This window comes from Ranitomeya variabilis, chromosome 1 (genome assembly GCF_051348905.1).
Source record: "Ranitomeya variabilis isolate aRanVar5 chromosome 1, aRanVar5.hap1, whole genome shotgun sequence".
Lineage (NCBI taxonomy): Eukaryota > Metazoa > Chordata > Amphibia > Anura > Dendrobatidae > Ranitomeya > Ranitomeya variabilis.
The window spans coordinates 160674720-160696278 of record NC_135232.1 but is presented as its reverse complement, the minus strand read 5'-3'; the positions used below and the strand labels follow the sequence as shown (position 1 = coordinate 160696278).

General features: G+C 44.5%; 1 protein-coding gene across 1 annotated transcript in view; it reads right to left on the bottom strand.

Moving 5' to 3' along the window:
* The window catches only part of MAN2A1 (mannosidase alpha class 2A member 1), a 169062-nt gene extending 153527 nt beyond the window's left edge, over positions 1–15535 (bottom strand). The window contains exon 1 of the mRNA XM_077290144.1: positions 15013–15535. Coding sequence (XP_077146259.1) covers positions 15013–15147 — 135 coding nt within the window. The 5' untranslated portion in view covers positions 15148–15535. The remainder of the gene's footprint in view (positions 1–15012) is intronic.
* Between the last annotated feature and the right edge of the window lie 6024 nt (positions 15536–21559).

Genomic DNA, 21559 nt, shown 5'->3' with positions numbered 1-21559 from the left:
GCCTTTGTCAGGGGGTCATAAGCGAGTCTTAAACTACATTGGAATAAAACGTGCCAGTTTATTAGGGTGTGCAAACCTCAATAAATGTAGCACATATTGGGTAATAGAAAACTACACCTGTCGTCAATAGTGATGAGCGAATAGCATTGTTGCTCGGGTGGTCTCCGAGTATTTGTTAGTGCTCGGAGATTTAGTTTATGTCGCCTCAGCTGCATGATTTATGGCTGCTGGAGAGCTGGAATACATGTGGGAATTCCCTAACAAACATGCATTCCTCACATGTATTCAGCCTGGCTAGCAGCCGTAAATCATGCAGCTGAGGCAAGGAAAACTAAATGTCCGGAGCACTACAAAATACGCGGAGATCACCTGAGCAACATTGCTATTCGCTCATCACTAGTTGTCATCAATTGTACTGTAGGTTTACACTATAATGTATGCCAACAAATGGAAATGCAGCAACAAAATTAAAAACTTACAGTATATACTCGAGTATAAGCCGAGATTTTCAGACCATTTTTTTAGGCTGAAAGTGCCCCTCTCGGCTTATACTCAAGTCATTGTCTCAGGGGGGTCGGCAGGGGAGGGGGAGCGGTGGCTGTGACATATTCACCTGCTCCTGGCGAGGTCCCTACATCTCCGATGGTCTCCAGGCGCTGACAGCTTCTTCCAGCGTTGAGCGGTCACAGGGTACTGCTCATTACAGTAATGAATATGGACGCGACTCCACTCCCTTAGGGGTGGAGCCGCATATTCATTACTGTAATGAGCGGCACCAGTGACCGCTCAACGCTGGAAGAAGCTGTCAGCGCCCAGAGAAGACCATCAGGGAAGCTGCCAGGGACCGCGCCGGGAGCAGGTGAGTATAATCGGGAGGGTGAGCACTGCGCAATATTCACCTGTCCTCGTTCCACCGCCGGGCTCTGTCTTCGGCCTCCTCTGCTGTGACGCTCAAGTCAGAGGGCACAATGACGTGGTTAGTGCGCGCCCTCTGCCTGAACAGTCACTGCAGAGGACGCTGAAGACACAGCAGCGCCCGGTGGTGGAATGAGGACAGGTGAATATTGCAAGTGCCGGGGGCCTGAGCGACGAGAGGTGAGTAATGTCTTTTTTTTTTTTTTTTTAAATCGCTGCAACAGCATATGGGGCAAATATCTCTATGGAGCATCTTATGCGGCCATAATCACCATTTGTGCAGCATTATATGGGGCAAATATCTCTATGGAGCGTGTTATGGGGCTCTTATTAACCTTTATGCAGCACTGTATGGGGCAAATGTGTCTATGGAGCATCTTATGGGTCCATTATTAACCTTTGTTCAGCATTATATGGGGCATGTTTTAATATGGAGCATCTTATGGGGCCCATCAAACTTTATGGAGCATTATATGGGGCTCCTGATTCAATATGGATATTCAAAAACATTTAACCTACTGATATCGCAATTAATTTTACTTTTATTGGTATCTATTTTTATTTTTGAAATTTACCAGTAGCTGCTGCATTTTCCACCCTAGGCTTATACTCGAGTCATTAAGTTTTCCCAGTTTTTTGAGGCAAAGTTAGGGGTCTCGGCTTATACTCAAGTATATACGGTACATTTTTATGCAAATATGGCGTGTGCCAAAGTTATGCACCATACACATGCATAAGAAAGACCGGGTCAGTCATGGGGAGTGGGGACAAGCCATCGGGTATGGCCTCAGATAAGTCATCCGAGAGGCATACTCTGCCGGCACTCGGGACGGGAGTGTGCTGCTGCATGTATTTCTATATAACTGAACGCACCGGTCCCAAGTGGCAGCGGCAGTGCCGGGTATTGAGGCGAGTTTCTCGCATTGCACTCGCAAGTGTGACCCCGGCCTAACAGACACACATGGATGGAAAAGTGCAGCCAGTTTATGATTGGCTAGGAACCATGAGGGTATGTGCACACGTTGCGGAAAAGTGTGCGGACTTTTCCGCACTGATTTTGGTAAATCCGCACTGCAGATTTACTGCGGAATTACCGCGGTTTTTGTGCGGATTTACACCTGCGAACTCCTATTGAGGAGCAGGTGTAAACAGTTGCGGAATCCGCACAAAGAATTGACATGCTGCGGAATAAACAAGGCAGCGTTTCCGCTCGTTTTTTTCAGCAGCATGTGCACTGCGGATTTTGTTTTCTACAGGTTTACATGGTACTGTAAACTCATGGAAAACTGCTGCGAATCCGCAGCGTCAAATCCGCTGCATGTGCACATACCATGAATAAGCTAACATGTAGCCTTTAAAGAGGACCTTTCATGACAGTGTCATGTTAATCTGGACAAATGATGTAAAAGTGGCTGCAAAGCGGGATGAAAAGATTTTATTTTATTATTTTTTTCTCCAGTTAATTTTTCCACACTTCTGTGCTGCATAATGCATCTTCAGTGCTTATATCAGCAGCACGGCTGGCAGGACCAGTGTACTCTGGTCATGTGATCCTGTTGACATCACATTTCTATGTTGCTGCCTATTTATGATTGATCAGTGTCATACAGGAAGCAGAAGTGAACACCCCAGGTGGCAACTGAAGTCAACTCATTAGGTGCCTAACACTTGATTGCTCATATCTCTGCAATAGAGAAGTAAAATAAAACAAATGTTTTATTCTGCTCAGAAACTAATAATACATGATGGGTCCAGTTCAATATGAAAAATTAGGTGAAAGTTCCAGTTTCAAAAATGTAATGTATTCTGAAAATCAGAAACAGACCTATGGTGAAAAGGGACTGTCAGCAGAGAATGGCTGTTCAAACCACGTGCAGGCGCTCAGTGCATCATGGCGGAGCCAAACATTTAACCAGTAACCGTCATTTTTATTTCAGAATTCAATAGTACATGTGAAAATAAGCAACTTTGTAAATTTATCTTATCAGAAAAATCTGCTTCTTTCTCTGCCAAAATTGGTTGTTAGCAAAATTCTCATTTCTAGGGTAGAATCTGTATTCAGTGAAGACAGAGTTCCCCGTTACTGAGATAGGAGATGCTATGGATATAATTCTATATAGATGGGAGGAGCTGGAGGCAGAGCTCCTCCCTCCTATTTAGATAGAATTGTAACCATAGCAGCTGTCATATCCTATGTAAATAAGAGGGAGGAGCTCTGCCTCTAGCTCCTCCCATCTACATAGGAGATGGCGGCTGCCACAGATACAATTCCCTCTCAGTAATTTAAGTACCTTCACTGAATACAGATTTTAAGAATTGACAATTTTGATGACTGATCAACTGTAGCAGAGAAAGAAGAAGATTTCTCTGATAAGACCAAGTGCCTGTACTTGTGTTGAACAGTTATTCTGGGCTGACAGAGTCCCTTTAAATTATGGTAGGTTTTTAGAATATATCTTTTTTGTTTGTTTTTTTAATATATCACCCTTACCCTCCTCATCACACAAATACACATCATCTGATCTGCTTCATCCAATAAGCATTCAGGTTTATACAGCTTGGAGGTGGAAAATCTGCATAAAATGATGATACGGTGAAAATCCCCACTTTCCCAATAATTGTGCACCCAGTGTATGCAGAAAACTTATCAGCAGTCTCATTATCACAGAAAGGATCACTATGGTGATGTAACAGCTCATATTCCCCCCTCCATTCATAATGGGTTTATGTTTCTGTACAAACAAACTTGGTCTGAGTCAGGAGACTGCTGCTAAAGTCCATATGAAGAAAAGAAAGTAGGGGTCGAATATTATGCTTAGTGGTCAGTGAGAAAAATTGGAAGATTTTTTTAAATATACTGAATAGAAAATATAGCACAAATGTGAAAAAAAAAAAAAAAAAAACACAACAACACTTCTCGATCAGAATGTTTGTCCCCTTTAAACTGAAAACACATACTCACCGCCCGTGCCGGAACTCGCATTGCGGGGAGTCTCATGTGGTTATGACATGTAAGCCCGCTGCCCAATCAGTGCTGGCATCACTGTCCCCACCTTCGGACGTGTACATAATCAAAAGAAAGTGAGAGCCGCGATTACTAATGTTTCTGGAGACAGTGACGCCGGCAATGATTGGGCACATGGCTCAAGTGACAATCACAGAATATGAGTGCCGACACCGCTGGAGCAGTGGTGGCACAGGAGGCAGCGCTGGGAAATCGGAGTAGTGGAGTTGGTATAAAATGGTCAGACTCCTAAAATATATAATTGGGTACAGTAGGACAATGCAGGATGTTCTGTAAATGGTTTCATAGTAATTTGGGAAAGTTATGAAATGTCCTATATAATCAGATATAAGGATCTCTGCTTTTAGTTGGGATGAATCTGTGCTGCACTTAAGGTACATGCTCAGTAGTGCTGCAGAGTCCGAGTCAGTAAAATTGAGGACTCGGAGCTTTGGCACAACCCTGACAGGAGGAGAGTACAGGTGTTTTTAATTTTAATGGGGCCGAATATTCAGATCGAGAAGGGGTTGTCCTAGTTGTGGACATGCCCTTTAAAAAGCTTATATAAGCAATAAATTATTTTCCGATAACACATTCCCTTTATTGTGCTAATGCATAAGAAATCAGATAATGTTATAATAAGCTAAGACAGACTAATCTGTGAGCCAGCTATGGAGCCTGCTACAAAAAAAAGCAAACAAGTAAAGATTAACTGCAGAAGTGCCGCTTCCATAAAGAAAGCAACATGACGGGTTACAACAGCAAAGCCACAGTACAGTTCTCTCTTAAGTGCTCTACTGAAGTTATTGGAATAAAGGACACCCGGAAATCCATACAAAAATCACTATTCTACATATAAACCATATGGGAGTGAAACCGGGTCATTAAAATCACTGCTGGCTGTTGTCTAAACTGAAAAAGAGAGGCCAAGTAGGATGTGCAAACACCACTCCCCACAAGTTCATACAGACCTGGCGCAAGAAAGTGTAATAAAAAGAACACGTTGTGCCAGTCTAAAAATTACAGAAACTCGCTATGCAAGAAAACATGTCAAGGGCGAGAATGGTAAACTGCCTTCTATTGCTCCTGGGCATTAGCATGGTGCCAGATCAGTGTCGGTCCAATGTCACCCTAACCTAGGGTATTGTTATGTTTCACAAATGGTTTACAATCAGCAACAAAAAAATACATCACAAAAATCACAGATTACATCAGACGTTAAAGAGAACCTGCCATCAGAGTCATACTGCTCAGTCTACGGGGAGGAGGAATGTGAAGAAATAGTCGAGCTGTGAAATTTTAGAAAGCGTGAATTTCTCGGGAATAAGACATCGGATCACAGATATCAAGGTATCCTATTATTCAGCTTCTATGGCCTGCATGCTCATATCAGTGGCAGAGGAGGGCTCATCCTCCTGACAGATTCCCTTCCAAAGTGTACTAATGTGTATGATGTGACAAACTTTATGAAGCAAATCTAAAGCCGGTTTAAGGTCACATATGTGCACAGCATTTTGACGCACTCGCATTTAAAAAAAAAAAATAATAATTAATCTACAGACTGCACATGTTTGAGCTTCTAATAACCACTTCAGGCTTCTAAAGCTGTGAAGCAGCTAAAAAAAATAAAAGATTTTTCAGACGGCTTCAGGTGGTTTGGAAGCTGCTCAGTAGCTTATATACACTTAGAAAAAGGATCTTTCAGTGGCACCGCAACAAAAATAACCAAAAGGACAAGGGAAGATGCTTCTGGGAAAAAAAAAATTTTTTTTTTCCTAAAGTGTGTTCTCATTCACAAACTCAGCAAGTACGCCGGCGATTAGAAGACTTTGTGAGCACATGCCCTTACATCACTTTGGCATCTTTTTTTTCCTGCAATTTGTCTTTTTTGGTGGCTAAAGGCAGAAAAAAAAACTAAGAAAAACACGGAACGGAGGTCATATACCTGCAAATAAGCAATAAGCACAATCCTGGCCACATTTCAACTAGACTGTTTCTAGTCTCGCACAATAACTTTGCATTGAGCGCACCAGAAACAGTCAAATCAGATTCTGGCCTGGAGTATGCATATCACATACTAGCGGTCAAGGGACAGTCGCTCCTGGCGCTTACACAGGAGAATCCTCACAGGGCGCAATGTGAGGATTCACAAGTCTGCAGTCACAAAGTGATTGTAGACTTGTCATTGTAGTCTGGACAACCCATTTAATAACCTCAAAAAGGTGGTGTCACGACTCTGTTATTGGGAGCCTCAGGACCAGGGGTTCCTTCCCTAATACTAGGGGGCGCCCTAGCTCGCCCTGCTCCCAGGGTAACTTCTGAAGGTGAAGATGCCACGGCCACATACCTTGCCTTATCTCCTGAATTCACCCTCAGTTTGTACTTTTTCCCCACCCAGGGAAGAGGGGAGTAGGAGTAGTGCACCAACCAGACTAAAGTAATATGAACAGGGGTAAAGGAAAATACCAAACATACAAATATACAGACAAATATAACACAGGTATGCACCGAGGAGTGAAGGATGGGGTTAAACAAAAGTAAGAGAAGGGAATTATCACACTCACAAAACCAGGCAACTGTCACAGATAAATCTGCCAAACAACTACCAACACCTATTCTCCTAGTCATGCAGCAAAAGCTAGCTCTGATGATGTGTCAGGACCCAGATAGTGCAGGGGATGGGAGTGGCTAACAGTGCACAGCTGAGAGCCTTAGCTACAAGAGCACTCAACAGAGCACATTAACCCCTGCACTGAACAAAGAAATGTACATCATTTAATAAGGTAATGTGCTTCTATTCAGTACAGGAGGAGAACTCAGACTCTGCGGTCTTCTGGCTCCTCTCTGTAGCGGGGAACCCGTGACAGGTGGGTCATGCTGCTGGGCCACATGAAAGGCAAAAATGATACTTCACAACCCTATTCTTCCAAATGTAAGAAATGCGGCTTTGAGATAAATACAGAGGATGACTGAGCACGGACATGTCTTTTTCCATAAGACTAAATACAAATCAGTCATTTTTAAAGCACCAATAAAAACAATCATTTTTGGTTAAAAACACATACAGGATACCAAGAGTGCTGAGTTTCAGAAGAAAAATAATAGGAATCACTCACTATTGCACCGGGGTAATCGAATGAGTCTGTAATGATTTCTTGATAGTAACAGCACTTCATGCATCCTGAACCAATTATTACAGTATATACTCAAGTATAAGCCTACACCCCTAATTTCGCCATAAAAAAACTGGGAAAACTTATTGACTCGAGTATAAGCCTAGGGTGGGAAATGCAGCAGCTACTGGTAAATTTCAAAAATAAAAACAAATACCAATAAAAGTAAAATTAATTGAGACATCAGTAGGTTAAGTGTGTTTGAATATCCATATTGAATCAGGAGCCCCATAAGATGCGCCATAAAAAAATACGCCCCATATAATGCTCCATACAGTTCATGATGGGCCCCATGCAATGCTGCACAAAGGTTGATTATCGCCCCATAAGATGCTCCACAGAAACATTTGCCTCATATAATGCTGCATAAAGGAGGTTTATGGCCCCATAAGATGCTCCATAGAAACATTTGCCCCATATGCTGCTACTGCAATTAAAAAAAAAAAAAAAAAAAAAAATGAAATGACATACTCACCTCTTGTCCTGAGCAGGCGGGGACACTTGCGATATTCACCTGTCCCCATTCCACGGCCGCGCTGCTCCGTCTTCCGGCTCTCTGCAGTGACTGTTCAGGCAGAGGGCACTGCGCACACTAACCACATCATCACGCCCTCTGACCCGAACGTCACAGCCAGTGAAACGGGACAGGTGAATATCGCAATGCTCACCCTCCCCCCGTCATACTCACCCACCCGGCGCAGCCTCTGGCAGCTTCTCCGATGAGATGATCTCCTGGCGCCGGCAGCTCTTCCTGTGTTCAGGAAGTGGGAGTGGAGTCGCGTCCATAATCATTACTTTAATGAGCGGTACCTAGTGACCGCTGAACACAGGAAGAGTTGCCGGCGCCCTGTGACCATCGGGCAGGGACTGCGTCGGGCGCAGGAGAGTATGATGTGACAGACACAGACCGGGAGAGAGGGGAGACAGACCGATGGGGGTGACTCGATTATAAGCCGAGAGGGGCACTTTTAGCCTAAAAAAAAAAAATGGGCAGAAAATCTCGGCTTATACTTGAGTATACGCGGTACATTCTTTTTCATGCTTGGCATATTTGTTCTAATAAAGACTGAATAAACATTAATGCTAAAACGTATCACTCTACACTCTGTGGACTGTAATTTAGGAAATAGAGGCCTAGGTTAGAGGACAATTAGGCCATGTTCGCACTTTGCGGTTTTGATGCTGCGGGTCCGCAGCAGTTTCCATAGCGTTTACATTAACATGTAAACCCTATGGAAACCGCAAACCGCTGTGCACATGCTGCTGGGAAAAACCGCGCAGAAACGCAGCGGTTTAAAACCCGCAGCATGTCACTTCTTTGTGCAGAATTGCAGCGATTCTGCACCCATAGAAATGCATTGATCCGCTAACTTCCCGCATGGGGCTGTGCCCATGTTGCGGGAAGTAAGTGGATAATGTGCGGGTGGTACCCGGGGTGGAGGAGAGGAGACTCTCCTCCAGGCCCTGGGAAGCATAAATAGTGTAAAAAAAAAGAATTAAAATAAAAAATGATGTTATACTCACCTCTCAGCGCTGCCCGCGGCCGTCCGGTCTTCGGTTTGCTGTGCGAGCAGGACCTGTGGTGACGTCGCGGTCACATGACAGTGATGACGCCTCGGTCACATGACCGTGACGTCACGAAGGTCCTTCTCGGCACAGCATCTTTGGAACCGGACCGCCGGGTGCAGCGTCCAGGAGATCCGGACATCGGAGGGTGAGTATAACCAATTTTTATTATTTTTATCATTACTATTGATGCTGCATATTGCTGCATATGCAGCATCAATAGTACAGGAGTAATCCCGCAGCGGAAACCGCGGAACAAACCGCGATAAATCTGCAGGGATATCCGCAGCGGTTTTGCCCTGCAGATTTATCAATTCCGCTGCGGGATAAACCTGCAGAGCACACCGCAAAGTGTGAACATGGCCTAACAGTTTTTTTTTTTTTTTATTGCCCCGCTGAAGTGGTGCTTTAAATGTAATTCCCCTGACCCCAGTCTCATACTCATCTGCTGTCTTCATCTTTTCTAGGTTTGCTCCCGTCGGTCTCCTACCAAAAGTGATCTGCAGGCAGCTCCAGTGTTTCATGGAGGTCACTTTTCAATACATCTCTATGAGAGACTTGCTCTGGCTCTCAAACTTGCTTTGAGCAGTTGTTGTGATGTTAATTCTGACTTCCGGAGCGGTGTCGATAAAAGGTGGAGCCGCCGGAAGGGGAGTATAAGAATGGGAGGCTTACATTTGAAGCGCCACTCCAGTGCTGAAAGAAAGAAAAAAGTTGGAGTGGTGCATTAAGAGAACAACCCACTTTTCCCTGCAAGTTCTATGTGGCCAAATGTTACATAATGTAACATGCATGGCTTCTGTAGAGTTTTTTAGTGGGAGGTATACACTTGGTAAAAAGGGATTTAAAAAAAAGAAGAAAAAAAAACAATCCTGACTTGTACTTAACAACTTTGTCCCTGACTTGTTTGGAGATCTCCTTGGTCTTCATGGTGTTTGGTTAGTGGTGCCTCCTGCTTAAAGCAAACCTGTCACCCCCAAAATCGATGGGGAGGTAAGCTCACCAGCATCAGGGGCTTATCTACAGCATTCTGTAATGCTGTAGATAAGCCACCGATGTAACCTGAAAGAGGAGAAAAAGACGTTAGATTATACTCACCCAGGGGCGGTCCCGGTCCGATGGGCGTCTCAGGTCTGGTACAGCGCCTCCCATCTTCATTCCATGACATCCTCTTCTTGTCTTCATGCTGCTGCTCCGGCGCAGGGGTACTTTGTCTGCCCTGTTGAGGGCAGAGCAAAGTACTGCAGTGCGCAGGCGCCCGTAAGGTCAGAGAGGCCCGGCGCCTGCGCACTGCAGTACTTTGCTCTGCCCTCAACAGGGCAGATAAAGTACGCCTGCGCTGGAGCCGCGTCTCGGATCCAAGAAGAGGACGTCATGGAATGAAGATAGGATACGCCGGAGCGGACCTGAGACACCCATTTGACCGGAACGCAGCGGGACCGCCCCTGGGTGAGTATATTATAACCTCTTTTTCTCCTCTTTCAGGTAACATCGGGGCTTATCTACAGCATTACAGAATGCTGTAGATAAATCCCTGATGACGGTGAGCTTACCTCACCATCGATTTTGGGGGTGACAGGTTCCCTTTAATGGTGTTGCCGTATCTGTGACCTTTAAAAAAAAGCTGTGTATATACTGACAGAACATGTGACACTTAGGAAATCCACCTGTGTGCAATCACTTAGCATGTGACTTATGAAAGGAGCTTCATAGCAAAAGGGGTGAATACATATGCACATGCAAAATTTAAGTTACCGTATTTCACTCCATACATTTAAGGAGGTTATGTTTGGCTTTAAACATTGTTAAATTCTGTGTGGTTCCCTATATGAACCCACGCAGCAGCACATAAGAGGCAGCAGGTACGTAGCTCTGCACCCTGTGCATCGCAAATTATTATAACTATATTGAAGAAGTTATTTAACATTCCAAATTGAATAAAATGTTGCTGATAAACATTTTTCCCGCATGTTTTATGGCTGTCTTACAGCTGCGAAATACGAGACATGAGGCTGCAGGGACTCAAACATGTCACTTGAGCACCCACGCTATTCGGTGCGTACCCGAGCACCCTCAGCAAACTCGAGTAACAAGCATTTGCGCTCATCACTAAAAGTTACATCTGCGTAAAATTTCTAAATCTTTTTTAGCTATATCAGCAATACTTTGCAAATCCCGATTAATATGGATGTGTTTGTCAAAAAAACAACTATATTGCACCAAAAATTGCCAAATAAACCTTCATCCTTGTATTAGGAAATCAATAGGAATCCGTAAACCCCCTGTCCTTGCAGATAATGACTTGAAACCACACAGCTTTTGCTCAACTGAACATAAATTACTGTAGCTTTAACTGGGTAAATTACTGTAGCTTACTTAATTACTGGGAGCAATCTACTTATTCCAAGGCTACGTTACCGCAACAATGAGCTTTTGATGTTGCAGAATTTCTGCACCGATTATTTAAATTCGGTTACTTCTGTTTTTATCGCGTTTTTGATGCATTTTGATTTAACTGAACTTTGACGTACGCGCTTTTTTAGTTTCCACATCTGAAACACACAGAAAGCGCTGGCGCTGGGTTTTTTTTACCTTTTTTACGCATCTACTGTAAATCTATGGGGACAATCTGCGCATAAATCTCAGCGTGCCCGAAAGAGAAATGGACATGCTGCAAATTTGAAAAACGCACCGTGGGAGAGTTTCCGCAACGTAAATAAGATGCACGGTGTGCGGGAGATCGCTATAAATCCCATCCACTTTGCTGGAACTGTAAGACGCTGCATTTTTGACTCAGGGAAAACACGAAGCGTCAAAAACATGATAAAAGCTCATTGTGGTAAAGTAGCCTAAAAAGGAGAAGCATTTAGCAGCAGCGAAGAAAACGTATGTCAGTGCTGAACATCAAGGGACACGTCCACGTTACTTAAACAGAGTGCTGTAATAGAGTGTAAGATTAGACAAAGTGTCCATGACATGGCAAAAGCCTAACCGTGCCCACACACAGTATACAGGGTTCTGCTAGAGACCAAGAACTCATAGGAAGCTCACCATCGGGAGAGGTGCGAATGCATTTAGAACAATCTATCAACATAAAACAGCTCAGTCCTACCACAATAAGTGATGCCCATGCGCCTTTGTGGGAGAGTATGGCTGACAGAACTGTAGGAGTGACACATTCACTAAGGTTTTAGATAAAGCACTGAGCAAACTTGGGCCCGATTCAATATTGCATTTGCACCTACGGTATTTTAGGTTTAGTTTTTCCTCATTCGCACCAGATTACGAAGAAAAAAAAAATGCTACATTCTTGCGCAAATTTACTCCAGTCCCCCTTAGAGTGTTTTCAACTTGCCAGAAATTTCTGCAAAGATGCGAAAGGAGGGAAAAAAAAAAGCACTTTTGATTTTGCTCAAAATTCATGAACACCGTTATTACGATAAAATATGGGACGCAAGACAACAACAAAAAACAACACAAATCAGGCCCTTTGTATCATGTTCTTCAGGAAAGCATGTGACATATGGGAACCAGGATACATAATGTAGTTTATGAGAATAGTTATGCTACTGCTAATAACATGTTCCCAAAATATCAAAAAAGGTGGGGACCTTGGATTACAGGCATACATTTCCAAAACAGCCTAGGTATTATTATATTTTTATCTCTTCTCCCTGAGTATACGAAGCAGCCACTCGATATGTCAAGAGTTGTTTCTCCCTGGTTTTATTATATTCTGTGAACCTTGTTACACAGCATTACTCTACTAAGATTGATAGATTTCACATAGTTTGTTAAAACCTGTTATGTTGGTAAAAAATGACTCTGGACACTTTGTTACCTCTGCTTTCCCTCACCAATATTACCCCAGTAACATGTGTGTTCTCCCTCCCCCTTATCTTCCTTCCTGCCTAAACTGTTTATATATTTAAAGTTCTTAACATGGTTTGCTAAACCTTAATATAACAATAAAAATGTAATGATAACCTAAAAGGGAGGAAACAACAAGCGCAATAAGGTCTTATGCAATAGGCAGGTACAGGTGGAGGGGCAGGTAACTGATCACTTTTATGGTTGCGAAACTCACAAATGAGGAATAGAAGCAAGAAACAGCTGCAGTACCCTCAGGACAGGAAAACCTGGGGTGTTAGTGCTTGGGGGGCAGGAGGGGCGATCTACGCTGCCGAGGAGATATTTCCAATAAGGATCCAGTAGACGCGAGGTTGGAACAACAAAGCTCGACGCATTTCGAGGTTGGACTCGCTTCATCAGGACAGCACTGTGGACCTCCAGATGAAGACGCTAGCCCAACTTCGAAAGTAAACCTCTGTTATTCCAACATCACGTCTATTAGATCCTTAGGCTACTTTCACACATCCGTCGTTTGGCCAACGTCGCAATGCGTCGTTTTGGAGAAAAAACGCATCCTGCAAAGTTGCCCGCAGGATGCGTTTTTTCTCCATAGACTTGCATCAGTGACGCATGGCCACACGTCGCAACCATCGTGCAACGGTTGCGTCGTGATTCTGCGGCCCGTCGTGATGAAAAAACGTTCAATGTAACGTTTTTTCGTCCGTCGGAGACGCCATTTCCGACCGCACATGCGCGTCCGGAACTCCGCCCCCTCCTCCCCGGAACTCATAATGGGCAGCGGATGCGTCTGAAAACTGCATCCGCTGCCCACGTTGTGCACTATTTTGCACAACGTCCGTCGGGCCAACGGTTTGCGACGGCCCCGTACCGACGGATGTGTGAAAGAGGCCTTATTGGGAATATCTCTTCGGCAGTGCAGATCAACTCTCCTCTCCTCCATTTGGGAACCTGGCACATTCTACAGCATTAGTAAATCTTTCCCCATTGACACAGGAAAGTATAAAATAAAAAAACCCTATAATTATGAAGGACAGTCTCCGGCAGAAGTGAGAAGGAATCTAAATATTTCAAACACATACTGATAGGAAATCTAGATTGTGAGCCCCAATAGGGACAGTGCCGATAATGTCTGTAAAGAATCGAGTAAAATAAATATTTAACTAAAAGACAAATAACATTGGGATAATTGAAAATAAACTGAATAAAGACAATAATAAATTATTCAGCCTTTCTTTTTTTTTTTTGTTATGTCTGTTTGGAAAAGCTCAGAGCCCACCACTGCGAGAAGCCTAAAGATACCAACTACGGCCATCACCACGGCCCAGGGGTCGGGTACAGCCTCATATGCAGGCATCATGGCTGATGTCAGGACGGGATGTCATCGCTGCAGGACTGGCACGCATCACTGGAGGGAGCAGGGAAGTAATTGGTTAATCTTTTATAACAATTCCTGCTGTTGGGAAAGTTTTTGAAAACTAATAACCAATTTTCAGAGCCAGGACTTAAAAAAAAAGAAAAAAAAAAAGCTGTCCAGAGGGAACGCGAGAGGTCCTTGAAATAGGATTTTGTATCCGAAACGTTGCCACGCCGTTCAGGCAATAAAGTCCACTTTTTTCTATTATTTTGTGCTGCTTTTCTTTTTTTATACTATAACTGGAGGCTATTGGACTGCTGGTTGGGAAGGCTCTGCACGTTATTGAGGCAGTACTGGATGCTGTTCCAATTTTTTCTATAATATATAATTTTGAACGTGCCCCTTGCGTTCCCTCTGGACAGGATGTTAAGGCGCTATCCCCTATAATAATGAGGAACGGTCACGGTATCAGGGGGATTTCAATCATCCTTGTCTGGATTTATAAAGACCACCCAGCAAATAAACGACAAACCAATGAGGCAACATAAGACTGAATTAGAGGGAGTTTTTCTAAATCTTGGGGCTCGATGGATAGGACGTCTCCTCAACGAGAACACGCAGAGCAGGCCTTCTGTTCTGTACACTTGGGATCTGTGGGGGTCTCAGTAATATAGCTGACACCCCTGTAATTATGCCCTTAGTGATCTGGCCTCAGGCTCCACAATACAAACTGCACACATTAAATAGACTGCCTAGACATGATGGGGCTGGTGTACTTACTTAGAAAGATCGTCGATGGATGGACTCTTAAAATTCTCATTTTAGCATCAGGTGGGGACATTTTACAAAGAATAAAAAGCCAAAATTAAATAGATTCTCACAGTAAGTACACCAGCCTCATCAGATATAATATCCAATAAAGTAAACAGAAAACTGGCAGCAGATCTGGTGTAAAGTGATTCAAGGTAGAAGAAGTAAAGATGGCAAAGTGCTGGGAGAAGTAAGGGCACCTGGTGATGCCACAGAGCGCTGCCCGGACAACTCCGTGCCCTGACCACGGCTGGTGGGGCAGTGCCGAGTCCTGTGTGGGCATCAGTGGGGCATCGGGGGCACACGGCAGGGCTCACCTGTGGAAACGCGCCCTCTCTGCGGGGGGTCATCGGCTGGTCCAGCTGCCCCCGGTCCAGCATGAGATACAGGGAGAAGATCACCACACAGAAGATCGCGCTGCCCAGCACCGTGATCTGCCGGCTCAGCTTCATGTTCCCGGGCAGCGCACACACAGCTCCGAGCAGCCCCGGCTCACACCAGCCCCGAGCACCAGCGCCACATGCTCCGGCTCCACAGGTCACACAGTGACAGCACGAACTTTCCCCCCCATGAGGGCTCAACCCAGAGAGTTCCTGCCGCACTCAGCACAGCGAAGAGCTTGTGCTTCCCCCTACAGCAGCAGAGCCCCGGGACTTCCGCACAGTGCTCTGTCCTCCTGGCCGGGAGTCAGCGGCCACAACTGCTATTCCCGGGCACACCAATCACGTCCGCCGTGTCCCGAGTCCTCAGTCCCAGCTCCCGGGAAACGCTCCACAACTCCGACCAGCGGCTCCAGTATGCAACCACCGAGAGGCGGAGCTTCCAGGAAGGGGCGGGGACACATGTGCACAGGACGCGTCATACTATCACAGCCCAGGGAGTGAGAGCGGTGACGTCACAGGATTTGGTCCGAGCAGTCACGCCCCTCTGGGGATTTGGGGTCGCTGTGTGCTTTGGTCATTAGGGTCCTGCGTGTGTATAAGTGTGTGTATGTGTATATACCGTGTATGTGTAGTGTGTGCGTACTGTGTATGTATAGTGTGTGTGTACTGTGTATGTATAATGCTTGCATTCTGTGTATGTATAGTATGTATACGATGAAGGTATAGTGTGTGTATACTGTGTATGTATAGTGTGTGTATACTGTGTATGTATAGTGTGTGTATACTGTGTATATATAGTATGTATACGGTGAATGTATAGTGTGTGTATAGGGTGTATACTGTGTATGCATAGTGTGTATAGGGTGTGTGTGTACTGTGTATATATAATGTTTGTATTCTGTGTATCCATAGTGTATGTATAGTGTGTATACGGTGAATGTATAGTGTGTGTATACTGTGTATGTATAGTGTATGTATAAGGTGTATACTGTGTATGTCTAGTGTATGTATAGTGTGTATGTATAGTGTGTGTATACTGTGTATGTATAGTGTGTATGTATAGGGTGTATACTGTGTATGTCTAGTGTGTGTATACTGTGTATGTATAGTGTGTATGTATAGTGTGTGTATAGTGTGTATGTATACTGTGTGTATACTGTGTGTATACTGTGTATGTATAGGGTGTATACTGTGTATGTCTAGTGTGTGTATACTGTGTATGTATACTGTGTGTATAGTGTGTATGTATAGTGTGTGTATAGTGTGTATGTGTAGTTTGTGTATAGTGTGTGTGTATAGTTTGTATAGGGTGTGTGTATAGTGTGTGTATACTGTGTATGTATAGTGTGTGTATAGGGTGTATGTATAGTATGTGTATACTGTGTATGTATAGTGTGTATACTGTGTATGTATAGTGTATGTATTGTGGATGTATAGTGTGCGTATACTGTGTATGTATAGTGTGTGTATACTTTGTATGTATAGTGTGTATGTATAGTGTGCGTATACTGTGTATGTATAGTGTGTGTATGTACTGTATAGTGTGTGTATACTGTGTATGTATAGTGTGTGTATACTTTGTATGTATACTGTGCATGTATACTGCGTATGTATAGCGTGTGTATATGCACCTATATCCTTATATATGCTCCCCCATCCATGTATATGCTCCTTCGTCCTTGTATATGTTCCCTTAGGCTACGTTCACATTTGCGCTGTGCGCCGCAGCGTCGGGCGCTGCAGCGTCGCCGCATGCGTCATGCGCCCCTATTTTTAACATGGGGGCGCATGGACATGCGTTGTGTTGCGTTTTGTGACGCATGCGTCTTTTTGGGCGCACGCGTCAGGGCGCAGAGGACGCAGCAAGTTGCATTTTTTTTGCGTCCAAAATCATGCAAAAAAAGGACGCATGCGTCACAAAACAATGCCGACGCAACAAACAACAACGCAAATGTGAACGTAGCCTTAGTTCTGGTTGTATCCCCCATCCTTGTATATGCTCTTCCAATCCATGGATATGCCCCCATCCTACTATGTGCTCCCCATCCTGATGTATGTTCCCCCATCCTTATATAAATTCTCCCCATCCTGGTATATGTTCCCCCAACTGTGTATATGCTTCCTCATCCACAAGCCTGAAATATCCCTCATCTTTGTATATGTTCCGACATCCTTGTATATGCTCCCTCAATGTTTGTGCTCCCATCCTAGTATATGTTCCCCCATCCTGGTATATATGCCCTCAATCCTGGTATATACCCTTCATCCTGGCACATATGCTCCCCCATTGTGGTATATATAACCCCATCCTGTTATATATCCATCCTGCCAGTGCTGCTGTTCAACACATGGAAAAAAAACCATAATAAACACTGCTGCTCATCTTCCTTACTCTCCTCCACTGCATCATCTTTTGAAGCTGGTAGCTGACTTCAGTGTCTAAGCGACGGGGGCTCACGTCAATGCCATGTGCCCAGTCGTGTGTAAGCCGATGTCAGCTGCTGGCCTCTGTGTATTGCGGTGGAACGGCGAAGGTTGGAGGGCTCTGTGTGCCTCCTCTGGCACATGCGCCATAGGTTCGCCTCCACTGGCCTATGTAGTCATGGATTAAAATCCTGTAGGGAACGTTAGGTATCCGTGCTCCTTCCGGCACATGTCCAGACAGACCTGTTTGAAGTTCGAAAATGGCTATCTGATTAATTCTGAAATGGCATGGGAGAAGGTCATGTGGTCAGATGAGACCAAAATAGAACTTTTTGATGTGAACTCCACTCGCTGTGTTTGGAGGAAGAAGAAGGATGAGTACAACCCCAAGAAGACCGCCCCAACTGTAAAGCACGGTGAGGGAAACATCATACTTTGGGGGTTCTGTTCTGCCAAGGGGACAGGACGACTGCACCGTATTGAAGGGATGATGGATGGGGTCATGAATCATGAGATTGAAGATGGGTCATGGCTGGGTGTTCTCCAGCATGACAATGACCCAAAACACACAGCCAAGGTAATTAAGGAGTGTCTCTAAGAAGCATTTCAAGGTCCTGGCGTGGCCTAGCCAGTCTACAGACCTGAAACCAATAGAAAATCTTTGGAAGGAGCTGAAACTCAATGTTGCCAAGGGACAGCCCCGAAACCTGAAAGATCTGGAGAAGAAATGTATGAGAGAGTGGGCCAAAATCCCTGCTGCAGTGTGTGCAAACTTGGTCAAGAATTACAGGAAACGTCTGACCTGTGTAATTGCAAACAATGTTTCTGTACCAAATATTAAGTTCTGTTTTCTATTGTATCAAATACTTATTTCATGCAATAAAATGCAAATTAATTATGTAAAAATCATAGAATGTGATTTTCTGGATTTTTTAAGATTCTGTCTCTCACAGTTAAAGTATGCCTACAACAAAAATTCCAGACCTCTCCATTCTTTGTAGGTGCAAAAACTTGCAAATCGGCAGTGTATCAAATTATTATTTTCCTCACTATATATATATATATATATATATATATATATATATATATATATATATAAAGATAAAATAAGGAAAACAGCACAAAAAAATGAAAAAAAGTGGACCTTATTGCCCAAACGGCGTGGCGACGTTTCGGATGTGGTATCCTTTCTCAAGCTTTTTTTATCTTTATTTCTAAGAGCCATTTGAATATTGGTTGGGGAAGCTTTGCACATTATTAAGGTAGTATCTGATGCTGTTCCAATTTTTCACCTATATATATATATATATATATATATATATATATATATATATAATAAAGTGGCAGCTGGACAGGTCGTGGATGGGAGGCATGTGTCCACCAGGTGCCAAACCTCGGTGATGTAGGACTCGGAGAAGCAGGCCCAAGCACATATAGTGCTGAGAGGTGTTTTTATGAGCTCGGATTATGGGTGCAAGTTTTATGAGCAGCTGAAAGAGCTGGGTGGGATCAGCTGCTCACTTACCTCCAGTCCAGGTCATGGATGGTCTGATTTAAGGCAGATGGGGCTGTCTCACTAGGTCTGTGTGATTTGTAAGGTGAGGAAGCCTTGCATGTGCTGCTCAGACCCTGCTGCAATCTGTGAGGAAAAGACACATCGAAACAGCTGAGCCCATATGTTCTATGGACTTGTTATTTTTTATTTTGTTCTGTAATACCTTTATTTACCTGGGAGAGGCTGTTTTACTTTGTGTCCCTGATGGTTTATGAACTTCTTTTCATAAACCGCATGTTTGTTGGAACCAGCTAAGTCTACGTTCACATTAGCGTTCGGCGCCGCAGCGTCGCCGCATGCGTCATGCGCCCCTATATTTAACATGGGGGCGCATGGACATGCGTTGTGCTGCGTTTTGCGATGCATGCGTTTTTTTGGCCGCAAGCATTGGGCGCAGAGAACGCAGCAAGTTGCATTTTTTTTGCGTCCAACTTTCGGCGAAAAAGGACGCATGCGTCGCAAAACGCAGCGTTTTAGCGTGCGTTTTGTTGCGTTTTTGTTTGCGTTGTGCGTTGCGTCGCCGACGCAGCGGCGCACAACGCAAATGTGAACGTAGCCTTACTAAGTCCCGTGTGTGAACCAGCATCTATTGCAAAGCCGATCCCTCACAATTGGTGCTTCGAATGAGGACAGAAATCCCAACGTACAGGTGATTGCAATCTGGAAACTACATGTCCTGGGTCAAGGCAGCTGGAGCCGTGAAAGCGCAGCCTGCAACCATGAAGGAACTAATTAAACAGATGATACAGGTAAATCTACATCAGCAGGAGACCAACAAGTTGTCAATACAACAGCAGCAGCATTGACAGCATGAGGAACATATGACGCTCCTGGCAGAGGCCGTCCTTGTCAGTGAAGCCGCACCACCTCCAGACTGAAGCGACGAGACCCAAGTGAGGAAAACCGTGAGAGGGGAGTTGCAAAAGATGAATTTGGGGATGACATTGAGACATTCCTGGCCGTGTTTGAGAGGGTGGCAGACTATGAGACACTGTCCCCGAAGCAGTGGGTACAGATTTTAGCACTATATCTGACCAGAGAGCCACAGAAGGCATACTTTGATTTGACCCTACAAGACGCAAAAGAATATGTCAAACTTAAAGCTGAGGTCTTGGTTCGGCTGGGTGTAACCCTGGCAGTCAGGGCACAGTGGGTTCATGTCTGGGGCTTTCACAGTGATAAACCTCCCCGATTACAAATGTTTGACCTTTTTCACCTGGTACAGAAGTGGCTGCAACCAGAGACTTGTTCCCCAGCCCAAAGGGTCAAGAGAGTGGTCATGGATCGGATTATCCACTCTCTGCTGAAGCCAATTCAGTCCTGGGTTGCCCTGGGAGATCCCCAAATTGCAGATGACCTGGTAGACCTTTCTGGGACTCTCAAAAGAGGGATGGCTCCCAAAAGAAGGAGGCTAAATCCGCACTGGGGGCCATCCAGAGTCCCAAGAGAGTAAGCCGACTAATAAGTCTCCTGTCGTTCTCTGTTGGAGGTGTCATGCCCCTAGCCATATAGCCGCATAGTGTCCAATCAACTCTGAACCAATGGACTGCAGCATAGGCCGGTGTTGCTCCTAGTTTGCCTACCCAGAGCAGTTACTCAACCTGGCGAGGGCCCTCAGGCATACTCCATGAATGTTAACGGGGTGCGAGTGACTGGAATGTTGGACTCAGGAAGTTTGGTGACTCTGATAAGGGCAACATTTCCACATCGGCTGGTCCTTGGAAGGTGATGGGATTCTGGTGTATCCATTGGGACGCTAAGAACTATTCTGTGGCCCAGGTCCATGTTAGTGTGGTGCCCCTAGGGGTATTTGCGACAAAAATAGTTATTGACACCAAATACGAATATTAAAATAGCAAGACTGCACTACCATCTCCGGCCAGAAGGGGGAGCTCCAGAGACTCCCCTTGATCTATTCTGGTCTGAGTAAAGGACTGGCAGTTGGGCTGAGGAGCTGAAAGTGAGAGGTCGTATAACTGAACTCCTAACAGCCCTATAACGGATTATAGGCCCGTAATACCCATAGTAGGAAAAGAGGAATAGAGAAAAAGGACATTGTGAGAACCGGGTAGCAATAACCTCTACCCAGAATAGGCGCAGAGACGGATACCGGATCCGTGGCTATATTCATTATATATACAGTTAGGTCCATATATATTTGGACAGAGACAACATTTTTCTAGTTTTGGTTATAGACAATACCACAATGAATTTTAAACAAAACAATTCAGATGCAGTTGAAGTTCAGACTTTCAGCTTTCATTTGAGGGTATCCACATTAAAATCGGATGAAGGGTTTAAGAGTTTCAGCTCCTTAACATGTGCCACCCTGTTTTTAAAAGGACCAAAAGTAATTGGACAGATTCAATAATTTTAAATAAAATGTTCATTTTTAGTACTTGGTTGAAAACCCTTGGCTGGCAATGACTGCCTGATGTCTTGAACTCATGGACATCACCAGACGCTGTGTTTCCTCCTTTTTGATGCTCTGTCAGGCCTTCA